This window comes from Triturus cristatus, chromosome 3_2 (assembly GCF_964204655.1).
Source record: "Triturus cristatus chromosome 3_2, aTriCri1.1, whole genome shotgun sequence".
Classification (NCBI taxonomy): domain Eukaryota; kingdom Metazoa; phylum Chordata; class Amphibia; order Caudata; family Salamandridae; genus Triturus; species Triturus cristatus.
The window spans coordinates 164,884,112-164,909,182 of NC_140584.1; the positions used below are offsets into that span (position 1 = coordinate 164,884,112).

Consider the following 25,071-nt stretch of genomic DNA (forward strand, 5'->3'; position numbering starts at 1 on the left):
CACACCGCAGGGGCGGCTCGTCCAGGTGAGCGGAGGAGCGTCGCCCTACTTCTATCTCGCAGTGCGAGAAGCAGAAATATAAAATGGTATACATGGCATTTTATGTTTCTGCTTCTCGCACTGCGAGAAAGCAGAAGGAGGTTTTGGTTGGGAGCGGGCAGGTCGGGGAGGAGTAAAAAACTGAGTTGAGGGTTTTAGTATGTAGGAAGTGATGGCACTCAGCAAATATGCGTATAGTGAGTTTGGGTGGACAGGTAAGTATGGTGCTAAACAGGAAGGGGAGACCCTGTATAACCCCTCAATGTGTGTAGGGAAGACCCTACAACAAAATAGTACAACATGGTCCTGTGCACACATACAAAATAAAATGCATAGATGTAACGTTATACACAAGTGATACGTTCAGAGTGCTTCGGTAACACTGAAAATCCTTTATTCTTAGGAGAAACACAACCAGCCATGGTTGCGTTTCTCCTAAGAATAAAGGATTTTCAGTGTTACCGAAGCACTCTGAACGTATCACTTGTGTATAACGTTACAGGTTGGGGAAGAGTGGCTAGCCCAATGTTGTGGGAGCTGACTGTTTGGTTGGCCGCAGGGCAGACCAAACCGGTCATGCACACTCTCCTGTTTTCTCCATGCAGGCTGCATGCAGCCTGCATGGAGAAAACGTCCTCCCCATAGACGCCTGTGCTGTCGGCGTCCCAGCCAATCACAACGCTGCCATTGTAGCTTTGTGATTGGCTTAGGGGAGGGAGGCTACTTGCGGCTGCTTCCTGTGAGAGCGACGCGGGACCGGACCACTGAAAGAAGTACGTTTTCATTTTTTAAAATTTAAAATGATTCCCTCCCCGTGTGACACTTTTCCCGTGCGAGCCGCTCCCCCCCCCTGCGAGTCATGCCAGCCACAACTGCAGATCTGTCCAACCTACCCTTTGAGTACTGCCTTGTTGCCCTACAGGCCATCCCGACCCTGACTGATGCTGTTCCAATGTCTATACGTTTGGAATAAAGCCTGGTACGTTTTTAGCTTTTGAGGCACTCAAAAGCGGGTAAAGCTGGGAAGGAGCTAGTCTCATATCGGTCCAATGCCTCTGAGAAACATCTATGGCTGGAGAAAGGTAACCCAAATACTCTCTCAGCCTGTAAAAGGCCGTCAGAGCTTGTGTAGAGCCAGCAACTTGTCATGTCCTAGGCCTAGAGTGGCGACTCCAGAGAAGGTGCTGTTCAGCGGACACGGCTATGACCAAAAAACAGGCACATGTGATGGATGGCTAGGCCCCAGCACTTCCTGCCTGTGAAGCAAGAGAACCTGACTTTGCTCCTGCCCTACCAGTCTTGAAGAATTGTGAACCAGACATATGACTAACGCTGCCCCTGCCCTACTGGCCTTGCAGGCGGATTTTTTGTGTTGTATATACAGAAGTAACTTGCTGAATCCTATCCTTACAAGTCCAAGCTTTGCCAAGGAGTGTTGGAATGGGTTCTGTTTCCCTGCTTCCCTTCAACTGAGAAAACCCTAACGCACCTTCTCTATTTCTTCCTTAGTATTGTAGCATTTATATAGCGGTTACTATCTCCATGCAGATGTAGAAATGCTTACCAACATAAATACCACACTACACGTCGGTGTTGAAAGTGTGTTGTCTTTGGTCTTTGTCTTGAAGGTATGTGAGGAGTGCTTTGGTGTTTTGTGTGAGTGACCAGAGAGGTGCACTTGCCTTGGGTCTCCACGCTTACCTGTGTGATAGATAAGAGGCGGGACAGATAGATGCGTAGCTTAAGGTTTGTAGTGTGCTGGTATCTGCGATTATCTCTTCAGGTCCCATTGCTATGTGAATGATTTCTTTAGATTCGGGGTCCAAATGTATGTGCTAACTGTGGTAGACGGTCGCCCAGCCTGTGATATCAGTGATATGGGAGAGCTGAGGCATAAAAGCGGATGCAAGAGGCATTCACCTCCCTTTCCTTCAGCTTTACCTACTGCTGATCAGATTTTTACTTTATTTCTAAAGGCGCGCTCCTCCAAATTTTCTTTGCTCCTTCCTATTGCTGCTTCTTTCATCCTTTTCTCCCCACTCTAGTTTAATGTCTTTTAATTGCTTTTTGCATTCTCTTTTAACTCGTCCATCCTGTCCTCTTTCTTGTTCCTTCCTGCGTAGCTGTTAGTTCTTTTACTTCTGGTAAATAAGAAAATAATACTGTCCCTAAGGTTTCTGCTTGTATGTCTCTCACATACAGACAGCATTAGCTTTCAGTTGCCAAAAGACATGTAGCGCCAATACCAATGCTGACGGTGGGCTTAGGGTCAGCCCACTGCTTGGCGTTGGTTGGCTTTCTTGTCAGTCTCATTTGCTTGCTTCTCCTTCAATGGCGTTCCTTCCTGTTCTTGTGTTTTGTTTCCCTTTAAGCATAGCTACTTTACCATCCTTTCAACTGGATGACTCGGGTCCTTCCGAGGCTTACATTTAGGGCCAGATGTAGGAAGCCAAATAGCGAGCGCAAACACTGAAATTCGCAGAATTTCAGCTTTTGCGATTTCTATTTGGTTGTGAGCAATGTAGGTAAGTTTAAACCTACTCGCAAAATAAGGAATCGCAAAATTGTGATTCCTTATTTTACGCAAGCATTTAGAGAATCGCAATTTGCGATTCCCTAAATGCTATGCTGGTAAGCATCGCAAATTGCAATTTTGCCTTAAGGAATCGCAAAATACCACCAACTTCAAGTTGGTGATATTTTGCAATTTCATTTCAAAAAGCACTTTTTGGCTTTTTACAAAGTGCCATGTGGCACACATACATGCGCTTAGGGCATGTATGTGCGCCACATGTGCACACATGCACATTTCAGGGGTGCAACAGGGTGTCCTTTTGGAACCCTTGCACCCTTGAAATTCGCCCGCAATTTGCGAGTGCCTTTTGGTGACAAATTGCGGGCGCAAATCCTATTCATTCCTATGGGCCTCTTGGCCCATAGGAATGAATGGGATGGGATTCCTTGATTGCGAATCTCAATTTGCGATTCGCAATTAAGAAATAATAAGGAATCGCAAATATTTTTGCGATTCCTACCTACATTCAATTTTGCGAGTCCTTAATAACAATTCGGTAAAAATCGCTATTAAGGACTCACAAAATTGAATTTACCTACATCTGGCCCTTAGGGAAGTAATTTTTGGGTCTGGCATTTCTTGCCAGACTGTTCTTTTTCCAAAAATCGAATACTTTATAGGGGATTTCCGCCAGCGGGCTTAATCTATTGAGCTGGTAAATTGTCTTTCACATTTTGCTTCTGGCCGCCACAGCATACAGTATGGACAACGGGTCAGCTCACTTCATCCATCACCCACAGTTTTTAAAAAATTAGTAAAAAAGCCAAAATACACGATTTTATTCCGCATCCTGTGCAACACTGTCCGACTTGCTATAAATAAGAATTTGGCCAGCTTGACATTTCATTTAGGTTTATTCTGTCTCGCTTTCTCAGACTGCACTCCTAGAACTTGGAAACTCGTCAGCCGGATACATCTCCGCTCACACACCGCCTCCCTCCCTCGCCGTTCATCCAGTGGCACCCCGGGGCTCCCAGAGCCATAAACATTTCGTTGCTCTGAGTAATGGTGAATTTATAAGAGTTTAATTAGCAAACACGGGGGTGCGAGCGACAGGTGGCTGCCTGCCACGAGCCCTCTCTGGCGCGCATGCGCTGTAGAGGGAGCGGCTGTGCGCGAGCCCCGCCCCCTCAGAGGAAGGTGAGACGGCGAAACTGGCGGGCTCTGGAGTGGGCACCCCAGGATGACACATGGTGTCCTCACAGTGACTCCTGTTTCAGTTCAAATGGACCTTTACTTAAACTAAGTGTTGTATTAAAATGTGCTAAAGTGTGCAAGCAATGAGAAGGCCTGACCTGCCCTCCTCCTGCCCCTGTGATGCCGGTGGCCTCTGCTGTGGCTGATCACAGGAGAAAGTTTGGACCCCAAGAGCTGATGTTGTGAAGTTAGGAAAAGAACATGTGCGTATTGAGAGTAGGGGGAAGGTGGGCCGGGACAGAGTAACATCACAGCGGGTGGCCCAGGATAGAGCAGCACTGCAGTGGGTGGCCCAGGGCAGAGTAATCCTGCAGTGGGTGGCCCAGGACAGGGGGGCCCAGGACAGATTAATCCTGAAGTGGGTGACCCAGGGCAGTGTAACACTGCAGTGGGTGGCACAGGACAGGGTAACCCTGTAGTGGGTGGCCCAGGACAGAGTAACAGCAGTGTGTGGCCCATAAGCTAACACTGCAGTGCGAATACAGAATTACGTAACTCTGCAGTGGGGGCCCAGGGTAAACTAACCCTGGAGAGGGACCAAGGTAGAGTAAAACCTCATCACGAACAGCGTAATACTGCAGCAGGGAAGGATCTACTAGCACTGCAGTGGGGAACATAGCTGTGGGGGTTCAGCACAGAGTAACATTGCTGTAGCGGGGTATGCGGGATGCAGTAAAGTGACTGGGAGGTGAACAGTATAGAGCATCTCTGTAGTGGGGATCCAGATTAGCGTAACGCTGGAGAGTGGGTCAGGAAGGATAAAGCGGCAGTGGAGTGCCAGGCAGAGTAACACTGCAGTGGGGGCCGGAGAGTATAGTCCTGCAGTGGGACCAGAGAGAATAGCCCTGCAGTGGGGGCCGGTGGGGGCCGGAGAGTACAGCCCTGCAGTGGGGGCCGGAGAGTACATCCCTGCAGTGGGGGGCCGGAGAGAACAGCCCTGCAGTGGGGGTGTTAGACAGACCGGGAGGGTCGGCCGAGGACAAGGGGAGAGGTCTCCGGGGAGAGCCGTCTCCAGCGATCGTACAGATAAATAACTTCCCCCCCACAGACAGATACCACACAAGGAGAAGATTTAGCGTTCTTTATAAGCAATTTCTTAAGGTACGATGGAATGGTACAAGGAGGTCTGGACTCAGGGGTCCCCTCGATTCAAGTCTCTCAAGATGGGAAAAGGGGGTAGCGGGACAGTCTGGTTACCAGTCTGGTAGTTGAGATGGTATGGTGGGTAGCTCACAATCCTCGAGCTTGGTGTTCTAGCTGGGACGGGCCGCGGCAGCGCCAGCAGGTCCCGGTGAAGATGGTCGATACACGGTCCGCGGCAGCGCCAGCAGGTCCCGGTGAAGATGGTCGATGCACGGTCCGCGGCAGCGCCAGCAGGTCCCGGTGAAGATGGTCGTTACAACGGGCCGCGGCAGCGCCAGCAGGTCCCGACGAGGATGGATGTTGCAGAAGGCCGCGGCAGCGCCAGCAGGCAGGACGATAGTTCACAAGGTAGGGCTACGGCAGCGCCAGTAGTCCGTCAAGGCTGAGTTCTCTCGGTGTCTCTCGACACCAGGATACAACTGCCTTCCTGCTCCGGAGCTGCTCCAGTTATAGGGCAGGTGCCCTTTGATGTCCGGACCCTCGCACTTGGAGGTCGGAGGGTCCGGGATGAAGGTGTCCAGACACCCAGCAGGGGGTGGAGCCAGTGCCTGGGGGAGCTGGAGGCGATCGGCACCTGGCGGGGGAGAGCCCTTGATGCTTCGTTCTCCCATTGACCTGCCAAGTGGTCCGCTCACCTCCTGGGTGGATGGTGGTGCCGGGATGTCGGGGCCGGCCAGGCCCAGGGTTAGGGTCGGGAGGAGGCCACGCGGCCTCGTGGCGCAGGGCCCAAGATGGCGGCTTGACCCGGCCGGGGGAGCCGGTGGTGGCTTGGTCCCGTGATACATGGAGGTCCGGGGGCCGGAGTTCCGTCGGGAGACGGGGTGCGGGTGATTCTCGTGGGTCACGCCTGGCGGGCCGGGGCTTGGGCCCTGTCATGCGGGGAGGGAGCAAGCCCTTCGTGTGGCCTGTCCAACAGGGGGCCAGAGAGTACAGCCCTGCAGTGGGTGGCTGGAGAGTACAGCCCTGCAGTGGGGGGCCGGAGAGAACAGCCCTGCAGTGGGGGCCAGAGAGTACAGCCCTGCAGTGGGGGGGGCGGAGAGTACAGCGCTGCAGTGGGGGGCCGGAGAGTACAGCCCTGCAGTGGGGGGCCGGAGAGTACAGCTCTGCAGTGGGGGGCCGGAGAGAACAGCCCTGCAGTGGGGGCCGGAGAGAACAGCCCTGCAGTGGGGGCCGGAGAGAACAGCCCTGCAGTGGGGGCCGGAGAGAACAGCCCTGCAGTGGGGGCCGGAGAGTACAGCCCTGCAGTGGGGGCCGGAGTGTATAGTCCTGCAGTGGGGGCCGGAGAGAACAGCCCTGCAGTGGGGGCCGGAGAGGGCCTGAGAGAGCAGCCCTGCCGTGGGGGCCGGAGAGAACAGCCCTTCCGTGGGGGCCGGAGAGAACAGCCCTTCCGTGGGGGCCGGAGAGAACAGCCCTGCCGTGGGGGGGGCGGAGAGAACAGCCCTGCCGTGGGGGGGGCGGAGAGAACAGCCCTGCCGTGGGGGGGCCGGAGAGAACAGCCCTGCCGTGGGGGGGCCGGAGAGAACAGCCCTGCAGTGGGGGGCGGGAGAGTACAGCCCTGCAGTGGGGGGCGGGAGAGTACAGCCCTGCAGTGGGGGGCGGGAGAGTACAGCCCTGCAGTGGGGGGCGGGAGAGTACAGCCCTGCAGTGGGGGGCGGGAGAGTACAGCCCTGCAGTGGAGGGCGGGAGAGTACAGCCCTGCAGTGGGGGGCGGGAGAGTACAGCCCTGCAGTGGGGGGCCGGAGAGTACAGCCCTGCAGTGGGGGCCGGAGAGTACAGCCCTGCAGTGGGGGCCGGAGAGTACAGCCCTGCAGTGGGGGCCGGAGAGTACAGCCCTGCAGTGGGGGCCGGAGAGTACAGCCCTGCAGTGGGGGGCCAGAGAGTACAGTCCTGCAGTGGGGGGGCAGAGAGTACAGCCCTGCAGTGGTGGGCCGGAGAGTACAGCCCTGCAGTGGGGGACCGAAGAGTACAGCCCTGCAGTGGGGGACCGGAGAGAACAGCCCTGCAGTGGGGGGCCCGAGAGTTCAGCCCTGCAGTGGGGCCTGAAGAGTACAGCCCTGCAGTGGGGGGCCGGAGAGTACAGCCCTGCAGTGGGGCCCGGAGAGAACAGCCCTGCAGTGGGGGCCGGAGAGAACAGCCCTGCAGTGGGGGGCCGGAGAGTACAGCCCTGCAGTGTTGGGCCGGAGAGTACAGCCCTGCAGTGGGGGACCGGAGAGAACAGCCCTGCAGTGGGGGACCGGAGAGAACAGCCCTGCAGTGGGGCCTGAAGAGTACAGCCCTGCAGTGGGGGGCCGGAGAGTACAGCCCTGCAGTGGGGCCGGAGAGAACAGCCCTGCAGTGGGGGCCGGAGAGAACAGCCCTGCAGTGGGGGGCCGGAGAGTACAGCCCTGCAGTGGGGGGCTGGAGAGTACAGCCCTGCAGTGGGGGGCCGGAGAGTACAGCCCTGCAGTGGAGGGCCGGAGAGTACAGCCCTGCAGTGGAGGGCCGGAGAGTACAGCCCTGCAGTGGGGGGCCGGAGAGTACAGCCCTGCAGTGGGGGGCCGGAGAGTACAGCCCTGCAGTGGGGGGCCGGAGAGTACAGCCCTGCAGTGGGGGGCCGGAGAGTACAGCCCTGCAGTGGGGGGCCGGAGAGTACAGCCCTGCAGTGGGGGCCGGAGAGTACAGCCCTGCAGTGGGGGCCGGAGAGTACAGCCCTGCAGTGGGGGTCCGGAGAGTACAGCCCTGCAGTGGGGGGCCGGAGAGTACAGACCTGCAGTGGGGGGCCGGAGAGTACAGCCCTGCAGTGGAGGGCCGGAGAGTACAGCCCTGCAGTGGGGGCCGGAGAGAACAGCCCTGCAGTGGGGGCCGGAGAGAACAGCCCTGCAGTGGGGGCCGGAGAGTACAGCCCTGCAGTGGAGGGCCGGAGAGTACAGCCCTGCAGTGGAGGGCCGGAGAGTACAGCCCTGCAGTGGAGGGCCGGAGAGTACAGCCCTGCAGTGGAGGGCCGGAGAGTACAGCCCTGCAGTGGGGGGCCGGAGAGTACAGCCCTGCAGTGGGGCCCGGAGAGTACAGCCCTGCAGTGGGGGGCCGGAGAGTACAGCCCTGCAGTGGGGGGCCGGAGAGTACAGCCCTGCAGTGGGGGGGCCGGAGAGCCGGAGAGTAAAGCCCTGCAGTGGTGGCCGGAGAGTAAAGCCCTGCAGTGGGGGCCGGAGAGTAAAGCCCTGCAGTGGGGGCCGGAGACAATAGCCCTGCAGTGGGGGCCGGAGAGTAAAGCCCTGCAGTGTGGGCCGGAGAGTATAGCCTTGCAGTGGAGGCTGGGCAGCGCACGTCTGGTGTGTGAACCCAGGGCAGAGCAGTGGGAGCCGGATGGACTAACCCCACAAGGGCTAAGATGAAGTCATACTGAGGTGGGCGGTGTTCTGCTGTACCCCCCATTGCTTTGTTTTTCTTGTGCAGGTGTATTCCGAATGATGTTCTGCATCAGACATTACAGAGCATTCACATACTCGTTCCCCTGTTTCTTATCCCACCTCCCCCCCTTGTTTTTCTGTCTCATTGTCTCTAATTTCTAACTCTTCTTGTTGTATGCTTGTACTTGAAAATTCAATAAGCATACTTGGAAAAAAGAATATACTGCGATGGGGACCCAGAAGAAAGATACAATGTAATATGGGCCTCAAGGGAAAAAAATTGTGGAAGTGACCAGGCAAGCCTAGGATAGAGTAACCCCGCAGGGACACTCCATGCAAGAGAAACATTACAGTTGTATGCTATTCAAGCCCCGCCTGCACAGGAGGCATGGATGCTGCAGGGGGAGGACCAGGATAGAGTAACACTGTAAAGGTTCCCCAGGAGAGAGTAATATTGCAATAGGGGTCAAGGATAGAATTAAGTCTGGGCGGAGTTTGTGGAGTATGCGAAGTGAACCAAAAACGGCAGCGTTACGCGGGGTTCCGCAATTGGCGGAGTGCCTCAGGTGGCGCAGTTCGTGCTATTTTTAGCGCCTGATGTTTCTCCCGCACTGGAAAATCAGGGCAAATGGCACCATGTGCAACACTAGAGTGTGCTGCTTTTTTCTGCCGACCAAATAGATGTTCTCCTCGAGTGGCATCTTCCTCAATGCGAACGGAAGGTTTCTAAATGCGAGCGGTAGAGGCCATCCACGACCGCCTGCATTGAGAAATTTCGACAGGAGTTGGCCCTGGGTAAGATTTTCCTCTCCTGCGCTCGCCAACTTAACGTTGGCGAGCATGAGTGGGGGAAAAACTCACTCAGTTTATGGAACTCAGCGTGCTATGCGGAGTTGGAAAAAGTCAGCGAGCAGAGCGGAATTTCGTGCCCAGGCCTAGATAGAATACAGTTGCAGAGGAATGCGAAAGTTGTAAAGAAGTTGCAGTTGGAAGTACATTTTGTGTAGCAATGCAGTGTGTATTTTACAGTGCAGCTACTCAACGGTGGAGCGGTACAATTCATCAATACTCTGGAGGAGGGTGGGGGGCATGTTGCAGCAGCAGCTCAGTGGAATGCTCATCTGTCACAGCACTGCAACAGAATTTCCTGAAAGAGCACTGCAGTGGGAAGGAAGGAAATAGTAGCAATGCAGCGAGAGGCTCAGGATGCCCTAGGTGTTGTGGGAGTCGTGGGCTGCAGTAGCAGTGCAGTGGGGAGATGAGATGCAGAAACCGTGCAGCAAGAGGGCAACGGTGCAGTAGCAGTGCTTTGGAAGGCATAGGCTGCATTAGCGCAACAATGGGCACCAAGGGTACAGCAGCAATGCAACAGTGAGATAGCATGGGGGGGGCGATGATGTAGCAAGACTGTGGGATGGATATGGTGCTGTTGCAGTGAAGAGGGGAGGTGGATTACAGCAGCGGTGCAGGCGGGGGGGTGCAGTAGCAGACAAGTAAGAGAACTAAGATGAAGTAGCAGTGCTGTGGGAGGCATTTGTTCCATTAGCTCTGCAGTGAGGAGCCCACTGTGCACCAGCGCTGCACATCCAGTGGTACTGGAGACAAAGAGGCAAAAGGAAGCCCCCAGTCTTAGGCAGCACTGCACATGCAGCCCTTTTGTAAATGCGGTTTAGGGCTATTCATGGGCTGCCCTAGTCACCTTGCTCCCTATGCGCCAGGTGCCCAATTTCTGAGCAAGATGATAATATCAAAATGGGGTAACCCAGTATCCCTCAGAACCTGGGCGGGTAATCAAAATATTACAAACGGTTCTGTCGGGTAAACAGTATTGCTTCAAGAAAAATCATCATTTTTATGCATATACGAACACACATGGAGACCATAAGTAATTTTTCAAAAAGGCTTTATGAATTGCATCATTCATAAATAACTAATGGCAATGGCTGTCAAATGTAAAACATAGTTGTGACAAAGTGGCATGAAGTGACATAAAGTGCTCAGTGCTCTGGTGAAAAGTGCGTAATATATACAGTGTGATTTTTGCAGGATACGAATAATTTGCAAAGGTCAGTCTGAGCGAATGATTAAAACAAGCTGCAAGTCGATTGAATCAGTCTTTTATGCGGACTATTTCAACTGATCCTTCAATAAGTGTCGACGTTTCAACCCAAGATAGCGTGATTCGCTAGTCAAAGCGGGTCTTCATCAGGACAGGGATAGACAGCCAAATTAAGCAAACCCAATGTTGCTTGAGGGGCGATGTGAAATGGAGAGGCAAGAGCAGTAGTATCCTGTTCTCCTTTGAAAATGCGTGAGTTCCGTTCAAATTTGGAACGAATCCGCGTAGGGGAATGATCGTCCTTTGCGGGAGCATAGACGAGATTCTGGTATTCAGACGGACGATTTACATCTAGTTTCTGCAATTAATGTGTGATCAGAAGCGCGCAGGCAAGCGTCTGACAGGCTGTCTATCCCTGTCCTGATGAAGACCCGCTTTGACTAGCACTTTTCACCAGAGCACTGAGCACTTTATGTCACTTCATGCCACTTTGTCACAACTATGTTTTACATTTGACAGCCATTGCCATTAGTTATTTATGAATGATGCAATTCATAAAGCCTTTTTGAAAAATTACTTATGGTCTCCATGTGTGTTCGTATATGCATAAAAATGATGATTTTTCTTGAAGCAATACTGTTTACCCGACAGAACCGTTTGTAATATTTCAATTTCTGAGCAAGGCACAGTCCCCCAAAGCATTTGTCTTGTAACCTACAGATTAAGTACATTCAAGAAGTGCTTTTCTATCATGAATATGATCTAAATAAAGAATCTGACTGTACCGGCTGTCACTCATCCGAGGTATCCTATGGTTGAATTGGTTAACGCAGCGGAAGGTGTTGCCATGAAGTGTAGCAGAGCGCATGGCATATGTGCCTGGTTGAACACCTTCTAAGAAGCGCACACAGAGGCATAGCCGGTGCACCTGTGGCCTGCACGTGACTCCGCGTCCCAAAGCACCGATGAGCAGTGCAGATGTGCAGTAATGTACACGGACCACTTCCCAACCACCGCAAGCTGCACCGATTAACCAATACAGTAATGCGTGTGAGAAAATGGTGGATTGGAGAAGCGCAAACATGAGAAACTGAGAGTAAGGAGATGATGAATTGGAAATGAGAGAGATCAGCTCACATGGTCTTTGGCGTCCTGACAGTGGGCTAGGTGGGCACCAGGATCCCTCCAAGCCAAGCCATTGCCACCTTGAAGAAAACACTCGAGGGTTTTGCATTACAAACCACAGCCAGTCCTATCATGAACAGACTTCAAAGAGTTCAACTATTTAAACAAACCATTTATTCTTTCAGCCCATATTATTAGGTCTGGCTTAATATCGCCGCTGAAAGCCAGACGTATTGATAACAATTCTTTAAAATATACGGTGTGAGTTTGGCTCTGCCCAGAGGATTACATTCCTCATCATATATAATTGGCTGTTTGGTGTATCATTCTGCCTCCTATTGAGTATTTGCATTGCAATGCATGAGGGTCTATTTTACATATCAAAAGTCCTCTAAATCATCACACATTATATTTCTTTATCTCATAGAGGCATTGTATAGGAAAGTAATCGTTATGCACGGCTGGCTTTATAAAAATGCTTTACTCTGATTCAAAATGCAAGCCAGACATATGGGCTTTGATAATGCTAATGCTTACTTGGAGGAGGTCACCACAAGATCCTATATTTAAGCATTTCTGATATTTTGTGCAGCCTCAATGACACTGTATTTTATGGCTCCACTATCTCCTTCCTTAACTCTTATTTGTGGATGTTTTTGTATTGAGCATTGTTGTCATTTCTCGTGCCTCGCTTTGGTTTGGAGGGTTTGCAAGGCATGCCTGGAGTCTATCCTACCACTTGCTGCAACGCCCTGGAGGAGTTCATGAGGGATCGATCCCCTGGGGTGGCCAGAGATGTAGTTAAGGAATCCTTTATTCTTTGGGACACTTACCTTGGTGAATTTGTGAGGGGACTCACAGAGACCTTTTTGCACCTAGTCTACTGAAATACGGGCACCCCTCCTTCCTCCCGCTGATCGGTACACGTTGTCCAGCTAAAGTGCCTGAGTCCACACCATTAGGTTTTTGGTTAGAGATTGACTGTTTTCATCACATTTAACACATCAAAATTCAAAAATGTTATCATTCAAAACAAAATTTAAAATTTTACATGATTTGACATTGTTCCCCCAGGTTCAGCAGAGTCTGCTAGACATCCAGTCACCTAGCCTCTCTACCACCCTAGCAAGCAAATTCTGTCAGCTCATGGTCGATCTGTACCTGGATCACCCAATGGACAATGCTGGATTTCAAGGAAACCACTTTGCTTCTCTTTCAAAGCGCCGTTTACACAAAATAGCGGAGTTTATCTCCAAGAGGGAGGCCTGTTCATCCCAGGGCATTCGCAACCCCCACACGCAGCAGAGAGACAGTCTGGACAACTGAGTCATGCCTTGGTCCCCTGGCATAGACTGCATCCTCCAACCCCCAAAGGGCCATTGTCCCAAAGTGCCAATGCGCATTGTAAGGCAGGGCTAAAGGCCACCAGAGCGGCCCTACCAACTCCTCCAATTGCAGCTTTTCCGACGAATGCCACAAGCACATCCCTTTGAGGTCCCACCGACACAGATCTCGTGAGTGTATTATTTTGTGAACTGCGCAGGGTGACTCTAAAAACGTCACTGCCAATCATGAACTCACCCAATACGAAAAAAAGGTATCTGCAATACTTGATAGAACCTGTAAGGCAGGAAAGTTTGGGAAATCACGCAAGCAATACAACAGCAACTGGGGGGAAAAAAGGCCCCTCCCATGACTGTAAAGCACGGCCCCTCCCAGCATGAAAAACAGAGGGCAGGGTGAATGGGAAAAAGTTCAACTACAGCGGAACAGTGGGCGGTCTCCTGGGTGAGATGAGGCAACGAAGCAAAAGGCTGAGCCCCAATCTCGATCCATGTATAATTCCACTCCCTATGGCCCCACCCATTGCCGCGCCACAATTACAAGAATTGCGATATCGCGAGCACACTGACATTGCAGTACAGTGTGCCAGGTCCCGCAACAAAGAGGAGGCTTCATAGTGACCCACCATCATGGAATAGCTCTTGGTTTTCCTGTGCCCCCCCCCCCTTTTCTGCCGGCTCACTGAATAGGAATGTATCTACACAGAGGTTATCCTGAAAACATGGCCTCCTTACTGCCCTGCGCTACGGTTAACACTCTTGCGTTCTATGAACCTGTGAACGAAGCTATCAGGCCACTTGGGGCTGGCCTTAAAGTTCAAGTCACAAATTCCTTGTGGAGAATATTGTAAATTTAAGTAACTCTGCGCTACTAGAAGAGAGAGGTTGGGACATAGCAATGATGTTCATGTGCATTAAAGCAGTAAACGTACAGTACAAGATTTTCCCCCTCTTCACCAGAAAAGGACTTCTAGAGCATGGTACCATGAGTGAGAGGTGAAGGCTCAGAGTTACATTAAACACATTGATTTCATAAAGTACTGTCAATGTATGGAGCGCCCTACACATGATGCGTTGGAGACCTAACACCAATTAGTATACAAGGGGGGGCAGTAGTATTGAGAAATAAGGGACACAGCTGTGTTAAAATAAGGCGGAACAGAGTGGTGAGGCCAGGTGGACCTGTAGGGCAGCATCGCTGTTTGGGTCAGTCCCAAAAGTCAAAAGATTTGTTTAAGAGTTGTATTCCTTTAAGGAAGTGGTTAAGGATTTTACTTTGACCCGACTCTCCTTCACACGCCATAATGGACCTACTTTTCTCCTCAGTTTTCAGGGAACCATACTCAGTGCGGGTTGAAGACCAGAGGTCGATGCGTGGAAGCGTGGCTGTTTTCAAGTGCCTCATCACCTCTACTGTGCAGGAATACGTTAGCGTCGTATCGTGGGAGAAGGACACGGTCTCCATCGTCCCAGGTAAGACGAGAACCCTTGTGGTGTAGGGGCCCTTGCTGTGTAACTCGAATGTCTTTATCCTGTGAGCTTCCTGGTGTGATATGCTTCCTAATATGAGCATCTTTTGTTGGCATATGTTCTACAACCAGAGCATTATTCTACTGTGACATGCTGTCTAGCCTGAGCATCTTTCTAAAGTGACATACTCCATAACCTAAGCATCTTTCTGTTATGACATCATCAGCAATCAGAGCATCTTTCTACTGTACCATGCTCCCTAACTGAGCATCTTTTTCTGTGAACGGCAGTGCAAGCCAAGCCTCTTTCTGCTGTGAGCATCTTTCTATTGCGATATACTCCATAACCGAAGCATCTTCCTGCTGTGACATGAGCAGAAATCTGAGCATATTTTAGTTTTGGTATATTCTGTAGGTTGAGCATATTTCAGATAAGACCTGCTCAATATCCCGAGTATGCTTTTGCTGTGGCATTATCAGTATTATTGCCACGACATGCTCTATAAACTGAGCATTGTTCTTCTAAGACATGCTGAAAACCCCGAGAATCTTTCTGTTGTGAGATGCTTGATAACCTGGAACTCTTTCTGCTGTGAGATACGTGTCTCTGCTGTGAGATGTTCAATAATCTAGGTCTCCTCTCTGCTGTGAGATGCTCCATAACCTGGGACTCCTAGTGCAATGAGATGCTCGTGAGCATTTCTTGCTGTGAGAAGAGGGTCTCTTTTCCATGAGATGTTTAATAATGGAAGTCTCCTTTCTGCTGTGAGATGCTCCATATCCTGGGGCTCTTTCTTCTATGACATGCTCGCGAGCATTTCTTGCTGTGAGATGCGTGTCTCTTTGCTTTCAGGTGTTTAAAAATCTCGGTCTCCTTTCTGCTGTGAGATGCTCCATAACCTGGGACTCTTTCTGCAATGGGACTCTTTCTGCAATGAGATGCTCGCGAGTATTTCTTGCTGTGAGAAGAGGGTCTCTTTGCTGTGAGATGTTCAATAATCAAAGTCTCCTTTCTGCTGTGAGATGCTCCATAACCTGGGACTCTTTCTGCAAAAACATGCTTGCGAGCATTTCTTGCTGTGAAATGCGTGTCTCTTTGCTGTGAGATGTTCAATAATCTAGGTCTCCATTCTGCTGTGAGATGCTCCATATCCTGGTACTCTTTCTTCTATGACATGCTCTCGAGTATTTCTTGCTGTGAGATGCGTGTCTCTTTGCTGTGAGATGTTCAATAATCTAGGTCTCCTTTCTGCTGTGAGATGCTCCATATCCTGGGACTCTTTCTGCAATGACATGCTCGCGAGCATTTCTTGCTGTGAGATGAGGGTCCCTTTTCTGTGAGATGTTCAATAATCAAAGTCTCCTTTCTGATGTGAAGCTCCCTAACCTGGGTCTCTTTCTTCCATGACATGCTCGCGAGTATTTCTTGCTGTGAGATGCGTGTCTCTTTGCTGTGAGATGTTCAATATTAATAATAATAATACGGCATTTTCTAAAGCGCGAACAGCTACCTCACAAGGAGGTGTCCCGGCGCTAGGAGAGCAGGCATAGCCACAGGGACCCATTTTGAGCACTTAGCGCGGTTGGGTGAAGAGCCAAGTCTTCAACATCTGCTTAAAGCAGGATTCAGAGGGGGCCTGCTGAAGCGCTGGGGGCAGGGTATTCCATAGCGCCGCCACATTGGCCGAGAAGGTTCTTCCTCCCAGCCGAGCTCTTTTTGTTCGTGGAACTGCTAGCTGAACGCAGCAGTTGGAGCGGAGGGAGCGGGCCTGGGTGTATCTCGGCAGCCGAGCTCTCAGGTAGTTTGGGCAGGTGCCATACAGAGATCTAAAGGCCAGCGTGAGTGCCTTAAATTTGATCCTGCTGGCTACAGGTAACCAGTGAAGTGAAAGAAGGTGCGGAGAGACTGAATGCTTGAATGGAATACGCATTAACAGTCTCGCAGCCACATTCTGGACCATTTGCAACCGCTGATTTAGATACTTTGACAAGCCCAGATAGAGGCCGTTAGCGTAATCCAGCCTTGATGTAACTGTGGCATGGATTACTGTTTTTGGGAACCCTCTGGTAGGAGTCGCAGAATCTTCCGTAGATTCCTCAACTTGCACAGACAGCACCCAACTACCTGCTGGATATGCGAGGCAAATGACAGGCTGTCGTCCCATCGCACCCCCAGATTTTTTGCCGTTTGGCTAGGCGAAGGGGCCGGTCCCATCGCCGCCGGCCACCAAATCCCCGAGGGTGGAGGGGAGCCTTTTCCAAAGAAAATCAATTCCGTCTTGTTTGCATTAAGTTTTAATTTGTTGGTGTTCATCCAGCACGCAACGTCTTGGAGACAGCCCTTGAAGCTCGAAAAGGCCGCCTCCGACACCTCCGAATACGGAAACACCAGCTGGGTGTCATCGGCATATGAGATTGCCTTGACCCCCCAATTGGCAATCAGCGTAAAAAGCGGAGCCAGGTAGATATTAAATAATAATGGGCTAAGTGCCGATCCCTGAGGGACGCCACAGCTGAGAACCTTAGGTGTTGAAGAGACGGTCCCCAGTGCCACCTTCTGGGTTCTCTGAGTCAGATACAACTGTATCCATCCCAGCGCCTGGTCCTGGAGGCCTACCTCTGCCAGTCGCTTTAACAGCCTCGCGTGGTCAACCGTATCAAAAGCAGCCGATAGATCCAGGAGCACCAGCATGGCTGAGTCTCCCGAACCCATCGACCTCCTCACTGACTCTACCACCTCAATTAGTGCTGTCTCGGTACTAAAGCCAGGTCTAAAGCCTGACTGCGTCTCGTGCAGTATCCTATTTTCTTCCGTATATTTACTTAACTGCCGCTGGATTACTTTCTCAAGCATTTTGCCCGGCGCTGCCAGCAGGGAAATTGGACGAAGGTTACTAAGGTCCGTGGGATCCCCATTTGGTTTTTTCTTTAATGGGAGGAGGGTGGCGTGTTTCCATATCTCCGGGAACACCCCAGAGGAGATGGACATATTACAGATGTGCTGTAAAGTGGGAGACACAAAGTCAGCTATTGTGCTGCAGAGCTTAGGTGGACAGGGTCGTCAGGTGACCCTGACTTACAGCGTCTTAGTTCCTGCATGACCGAGGTCAGAACTATAGGCTGAAATTGAGCCAGAGTTTCACCGGTCACCTCTTTGACAACCAGGTCCGTCTTCACGGTCCTCCTCTCAGGGCCGAAGGACTAATAAACTCTCTTATAATCTCTTATAATCAAAGTCTCCTTTCTGCTGTGAGATGCTCCATAACCTGGGACTCTTTCTGCAATGACATGCTTGCGAGCATTTCTTGCTGTGAGATGCGTGTCTCTTTGCTGTGAGATTCTCAATAATCTAGGTCTCTTTTCTGCTTTGAGATGCTCCATATTCTGGAACTCTTTCTTCTATGACATGCTCGCGAGCATTTCTTGCTGTGAGATGTGTGTCTCTTTGCTTTGAGGTGTTCAAAAATCTAGGTCTCCTTTCTGCTGTGAAGCTCCCTAACCTGGGACTCTTTCTGCTATGACATGCTCGCGAGTATTTCTTGCTGTGAGATGCGTGTCTCTTTGCTGTGAGATGGTCAATAATCTAAGCTTCATTCTACTGTGGCATGCTCTGCAGCCTCAGCATATGTCTGCTGTAAAGTGCCCTGTAACATGCTAACCGTTTTGGTGCTTCACTCGCTCTTTATAACCTGGGCATCTGCTTGCTCAGACATTCTGCTCAGCCTAAGAATCATTCTGAGTGCTCTATACTAGGACAATAGCTCTACTTTAATCCTCCAAAGCTATATATCTGCATGTTGTGCTCCACAACAAGTGATTGTATCTGCTGTGATGGGTTCTCAATCTTATAAATAGTTCCCTCATGAAATGTTCCGTAAATTTAGAATATTCCCACTTTGCATTCTGGCATGCTCGCAACTTGCATGTGTGACAGGTCGTGATCTGTTATGTGCTTTTCACTTGAAGACATTCGCTTTTTTGGGGATCTCTAGTGTGAAATTCTTGGGTGATTTCTCTGTAAAGAGAGCTCTTTCTCCTACGCCATGCTCTGTGACTCAAGCATGGTTCTGCTATGATCTGGTTTGTAATCTGAGCAACGTTTTGATTGACATGCTCAGCCTCCTGAGTACCCTTCTGCTGTGACGTGTTCAGTAATGGGAGACTTATTTCACCTACCACGTGCTTTATAACCCGAGCTTCTACAGGATCCATAATGTGAACATTTTTTGTTGTTGTGTCATCCTATATAACCTTAACATCTTTGTTGTGACATACTCTATAATCTGAGCATCTTTTTTCGTATGACATACTGTATAACCTGAGTATCTTTTTTATTGTGATGTACTCAATAACCTGAGCATCTTTGATGGGATGTATTCTATACCTGCAGCATCTTTTTGTTGTGATATACTCAATAACCTGAGCATCTTGTGTTGCGCCATTCTCTGTAACCTGAGCATCTTGTTATTGTGACATACTCTATAACCTGAGGATCTTTTGTTGCGGCATACTCTGCAACCTGAGCATCTTTTGTTACGGCATACTCTGTAACCTGAGCATCTTTTGTTGCGGCATACTCTGTAACCTGAGCATCTTTGTTGCGGCATACTCTGTAGCCTCAGCATCTTTTGTTACGGCATACTCTGTAACCTGAGCATCTTTTGTTGCGGCATACTCTGTAGCCTCAGCATGTTTTGTTGCGGCATACTCTGTAGCCTCAGCATCTTTTGTTGTGGCATACTCTGTTGCCTCAGCATCTTTTGTTGCGGCATACTCTGTAACCTCAGCATCTTTTGTTGCGGCATACTCTGTAACCTGAACATCTTTTGTTGCGGCATACTCTGTAACCTGAGCATCTTTTGTTGCGGCATACTCTGTAGCCTCAGCATCTTTTGTTGCGGCATACTCTGTAAACTGAGCATCTTTTGTTGGCGCATATTCTGTAGCCTCAGCATGTTTTGTTGCGGCATACTCTGTAGCCTCAGCATCTTTTGTTGCGACATACTCTGTTGCTTCAGCATCTTTTGTTGCTGCATACTCTGTAACCTGAGCATCTTTTGTTGCGACATACTCTGTTGCTTCAGCATCTTTTGTTGCGGCATACTCTGTAACCTGAGCATCTTTTGTTGCTGCATACTCTGTAACCTGAGCATCTTTTGTTGCGGCATACTCTGTTGCCTCAGCATCTTTTGTTGCGGCATACTCTATGACCTCAGCATCTTTTGTTGCGGCATACTCTGTTGCCTCAGCATCTTTTGTTGCGGCATACTCTGTTGCCTCAGCATCTTTTGTTGCGGCATACTCTGTTGCCTCAGCATCTTTTGTTGCGGCATACTCTGTTGCCTCAGCATCTTTTGTTGCGGCATACTCTGTAACCTCAGCATCTTTTGTTGCTGCATACTCTGTTGCCTCAGCATCTTTTGTTGCGGCATACTCTGTTGCCTCAGCATCTTTTGTTGCGGCATACTCTGTTGCCTCAGCATCTTTTGTTGCGGCATACTCTGTTGCCTCAGCATCTTTTGTTGCGGCATACTCTGTTGCCTCAGCATCTTTTGTTGCGGCATACTCTGTTGCCTCAGCATCTTTTGTTGCGGCATACTCTGTAACCTCAGCATCTTTTGTTGCTGCATACTCTGTTGCCTCAGCATCTTTTGTTGCGGCATACTCTGTAACCTCAGCATCTTTTGTTGCGGCATACTCTGTTGCCTCAGCATCTTTTGTTGCGGCATACTCTGTTGCCTCAGCATCTTTTGTTGCGGCATACTCTGTTGCCTCAGCATCTTTTGTTACGGCATACTCTGTTGCCTCAGCATCTTTTGTTGCGGCATACTCTGTAACCTCAGCATCTTTTGTTGCTGCATACTCTGTTGCCTCAGCATCTTTTGTTATGAGATACTCTGTGACCTCAGCATCGTTAGTTATGACACACTCTATAACCTGAGCAGCTTTTTATTGTGACGTACTTTATAACCTGAGCATCTTTTGTTGCTGCATGCTCTATAATCTGGCCATCTCTCCCCTGTGACCTGCTCTATATCACGAGAGTGAGTCTGTCATTAAGTGTTTCATACTCTGAAAATACTTCTGCTTTTTTGCACAATAAACGGCAAATCTGCATTTGTGCTCCGTAATGTGAAAAAGTGTCTGCCCCCGTGGGGTACTTGCATTAAAAACAGTTATTTTTTGTGCACTATTTTCAGAATAGATTTCTATTTGTGTCTTGACATGATCGCTTGTGTGCATGTTCTGTCTGGCCGTGAGCTGTAATCTGCTCTTCAGCAAAAGAGTTATTTCTGCTCAGGTTTTTGATGGGGAATATTTTGGTTTCCTTTCTGTCTGTCATTTGAGAATGTTTTAGATGCGCTATAATCTGCGAATCTGTATTGTGAAAAGTCATGTAATCTGATAATGTTCTTCCAATCTGCACCATTCCTCTCTCTAAAATGTTGGATTCGTTTCGCTTGAATGAGCTCCCCAATGTGAGATTTGTTATTTAGAAATATTTGCTGGCGCCCGTAAGGACAGGTTGGGGGGCTCAAGGGTATCTAGGGGTTACTGGACCTCAGTTGTGTTAACTACAATAGATTTCCCAGTGTCCCTGTACTATTGTGACCCCGATCTGGAAGGCAAGCACGCCCCTTCAGGACTTGCCTCCCAAGCCCCTCCGGGAAGAGCTGTCCAGGGCTACCTCGGGTTGATGACCCTGAAAACAGTTGCATGGATAATACAACTCTTTAAATCATTGTCCAGCCAGTGCTTTTACTTTTACAAAGCTGCCTATGCGTAGAGTTACAAATGCATAAAATATATACATTATGCAAAACAGTACTTGAAGCAGTCAACAAGTTCATAGTCCGAATACCAGTTCACAATCCTTCCCAAACAGGAGTCACCTAGAATACCCAAAGTGCAAATCACCTACCTGGAAGGTTTTTCCCAGGCGGAACTAACCCCATCAGTGTGTTCTGCCAACATTATGCAACTAGCTAGTGACAATGAGCTTACCTACAGGCCTCAACCTGTACAACTATCAATAACTCAGTGCAGGCAGGCTGCAGCACAACAAATGCCTTTCTGCAGTGAGCACATTGAGAACTACGGGCTTAGAACATTCACAAGTCAAATGAAAGGCGTACTGCTTTCGACAAAAATATTCGTCATTTAATACAGCCTGCAAGGTTTGTCATTAAAATATTAGGTTTCTGCCAAGGGAGACCAAACTGATTTTCAGTCCGGATTGAAACAATGTTAAAACATTAGCGAAAAGTTTCCTCCCCCCAGAGAAACAACAAAACAGTAGCCAGACTTTACAAACCTTGTTATGGGAGCCAGGGATCCTCTGCAGCTCCAGTTTTTTTTGTTTACCCTGTTGCCTAGCAACCGTACACTCACAGAGAATGGTTTACTGCAGGCCTCCTTCTCCTCTTGGGCACCAGCCTTCTCTCTCCTGGAGACTTATGCCAGGGAATTTCTTCTTGATGTGGGGCGGCCCGTGCCTTCTTTTGTGGGCGGCCCTGTCAAGTTACGCCTGCCCTGGTGCTGCTTACTCTTCGAGTCTCACCTGGAAATTGGCACGAGCACCTCGTGAGCGGATCCTTCAAAAGCCCATAATTCCACACCCTCTGCACCTATTTTGATGCACTTTGGAACACTTTATTCCCTTAGAGGAGCCCCCTCTTGAAAGCTACTCTGTATGGTCACAGTACTTCTTTCTTCCTGAACAGCTGTGATCTCCTTTTACAGATGGTGCACTCCTGCAGGGCACTTTCCAGTGAGTTGGGCTCTTTGCAGGTTCTCCGTCAGGGTTGAGGCCAATTTTCCTTTCAGAGCTTCTTAGTCACCATGAAACTAGGCTGATGACTCCACAGTGAAGAGTCTGCTCTGGAGAATACAGTCCAGCAAATCCCCTGTATGCAGCAGGCAGTTCCTCTTTTACCAGGCATCCATCCAGGCTGCCTCCCCTTGGTAAGGACATTAGCAATGGGGATCATGGCTCTGGTGCTCAAGCATTTCTCACCCACACTTCTTTGTGGGCCCTGTTTCTGGTCCCTGACAATCTTGGCACACTGACTTGGATTTATACCCAGTATTACCCTCACTTTGCAGATTTAGAGGCATATTCAAGAGATCCATCTCTGGAGCTAGTTGCAGGAGGTTAGTGACATTGTGTTAAATAGCCTCAGACTGGCCAAGCGAAAGCATTTTACATTCAAACTTGGCAAAAAGAGGGTGGACCTACCTTTGTTTGTTCTCTCATTCAGGTACTACACAAAGCCGGCTGCAGTCACACCTCTGAGGGAGATTGAAGCAGGAAAGGGACAACAGCTGCCTCTGCCCCTCAAAGGGGCATCTGGTCCCTTCCTTCACCAGGAGCCTGGTCCGCTGCCAAGGACCTCATGAATGTTATTACAATCTACATTCCTGCCTGGCGGACTCCTCCCATCTTCTGTGTCATGCCTCATCCACAAAGACGATCCACTATGGAATACTGCCCCATGCAGTGAAGCTCAACTGCCACATGCCAAGATCACCCGAAGCCACACATGCACCATGCACAGTAGACATACCGTATCCATCTCCCTTGTAACATATCAAGAGCGCATTCCCCTATCTGTCCATGTGCCGCTGGCGTGATTTAAAATGAGTGCACTATAGAATGCAACTCAAAAACTAGTTTTACCAGAGATTACCGTGGATGGGACTCCATAAGGGAGGCTCACCCCACAGCAGGCATCCAAATACTGGTGATCATACGTAAAAAACTGGGTTTTTTCAGCGGTTTGAATCCATTTTCCTAACAGTGCATGTATTCTATAATCCTCACAACCTAAACTCTTTCTACTGTGATGGAGTCTCTAATCTGAGAAATGTTGGGTATAGAAACAGGTTCCCTAATCTTAGTCTTTCCTCTACTTAAGGTTCCATGAACTAAGTAAGAATTTTGGAACCACGCTCCACGGTCTCCTCCTTAGGCTTGACCTCCTAACAGACTTGTTCCATGGCACTTCACTTTGTCTGAAAGCCTTTCTTTCTGCTTTGCAAAGCTGACCTCACGGAGTCACTGCCATTGAAGCCTTTGTCACTGAGATCCTCAAAGCTATCACTTCTGCTTATTCCCAGATCCCCCTTGGTAAAAGCCGTCGGGCAACTTTACAAAACAAGCAATGACATTACCTTCTGGTTTCAACGTTTCACTGTAAACCCTTTACCTTCAGAGTAATTTGTTCTTCTTCTGTAGCCTTAAACCCATTCCTTACCTTGTCCTCAATAGTGCCTCTAGACACTTCCTTGAAGCAAAGCGAGGTTTATGAATGGAGGCTTTCACTCCCCCCTAAAAGTCTGAATTAACCTACAGTGATGGGGAATATGGCCTGAAAACCCCATTCATTTGTTGGAATAGCCATAGACTCTCCCAACAAGACGGTTGGGTTTGGGTGGCAGTTTGCTGTCTTCTTGGGTAGCTGAGGGGTTGTGTGATAAAAACGAGGAATTTTGGTAGGCTAGGTGTAGGTGGAAACATCTATTACACAAATCTGAACTATTGAGCTAGAATGAATAATGTTAAAACAATACATTTTAAAAAGTCTAAAAACATGATTATAATACAGCAGCATGTTAAACAAGCATTTACAATGCAATAGGTCTCGCATTTACGAGAGTTTGTGCTATTAGCATTGTAAATGAAAATGCCTTTTATTTAGGTGTTCTTTTTAAAACAGGTAAATAAAAGGCATTATCATTTACAATGCCAAAAGCTTAGACTCTCGCAAATGCGAGACCTATTGCTATTTGAAAAAATAGTGCTCGAGGCTGTAATTTAAGCCTACCGAGTAACAACACCCGTAACAGGGGTGTAGCCATGGGAGGTTGTAAAGTGAGACAAGGAGGTACTAAGGAGGGACTGCTAAGCCTATTGACCAATGAACAGCCACAGTTTACAGTGGACATTGACACAAGCCAAGGAAAAATATGGGTGGATAGTGCGCGGAGCTTCATGTCCCTACCTGAATACAGCATGCCTCGCAGACAGCGCACGCGCTGCCCAGGCTCAACCTAAAAATGTTAAGATAGAACTAACATGGTCACGGATGAAAAAGAATTATACATTTACATTTTTAAATTAATGACATATAATGTAAACCCGCCCTATGTCAAAACTTCTGAGTGTTGGCAACTAACTACTAACACAACCACAACCTCACTTTATTTCACCTCTTCCTATATCCACCTCTAATAACTTTTTCTTCGGAATTGAAATGCAATGGGCTGTAACCCACAATGAGAGGCCTACTCTTAGTTAGAAGAGACGCAGGGGTCTCACCTTCGGCTGGCTAGGTTACGGTCTCTGGCGCTGACAGTGTATAGATAGATTTTGTGACACTTGTATAGTGGGCACTAATGATAATGAAGCATCATAGGGAACAAAGAATAAGGCACCCGTGCGGGGTGGATAGGTATGCCACTTTGCAGGAGCCCAGAGGACGAGGGGGGATACAGGATTGACCCATAATACATGCTTTGAACAGCACATATATTACGCAGTGGGTGAAAGGAAACTCCTGGACTGGAATGGGAGCTCGCACCTAAGGCGTGTTCTTTGAATGAAGAAATATCAGTAGCAGTGCATTAAATATGATTCGACTTTGGGTGACCGCTGGCTGGTTTCCTGTAGTCTTTGTGGGATCGGGATAAGGGTGTGAAATGTTAACAACAAAAAACGGATTTCGAATATGTA

General features: G+C 49.4%; 1 protein-coding gene across 4 annotated transcripts in view; it reads left to right on the forward strand.

Annotated features, from left to right (window-relative positions):
- DSCAML1 (DS cell adhesion molecule like 1) overlaps positions 1-25,071 on the forward strand; it is a 504,760-nt gene that overhangs the window by 66,877 nt on the left and 412,812 nt on the right. For all 4 annotated transcript variants that reach the window (XM_085647435.1, XM_085647434.1, XM_085647436.1 and 1 more), the window contains exon 3: positions 14,194-14,340. In XM_085647435.1, the coding sequence (XP_085503561.1) occupies positions 14,194-14,340 (147 nt within the window). The remainder of the gene's footprint in view (positions 1-14,193; positions 14,341-25,071) is intronic.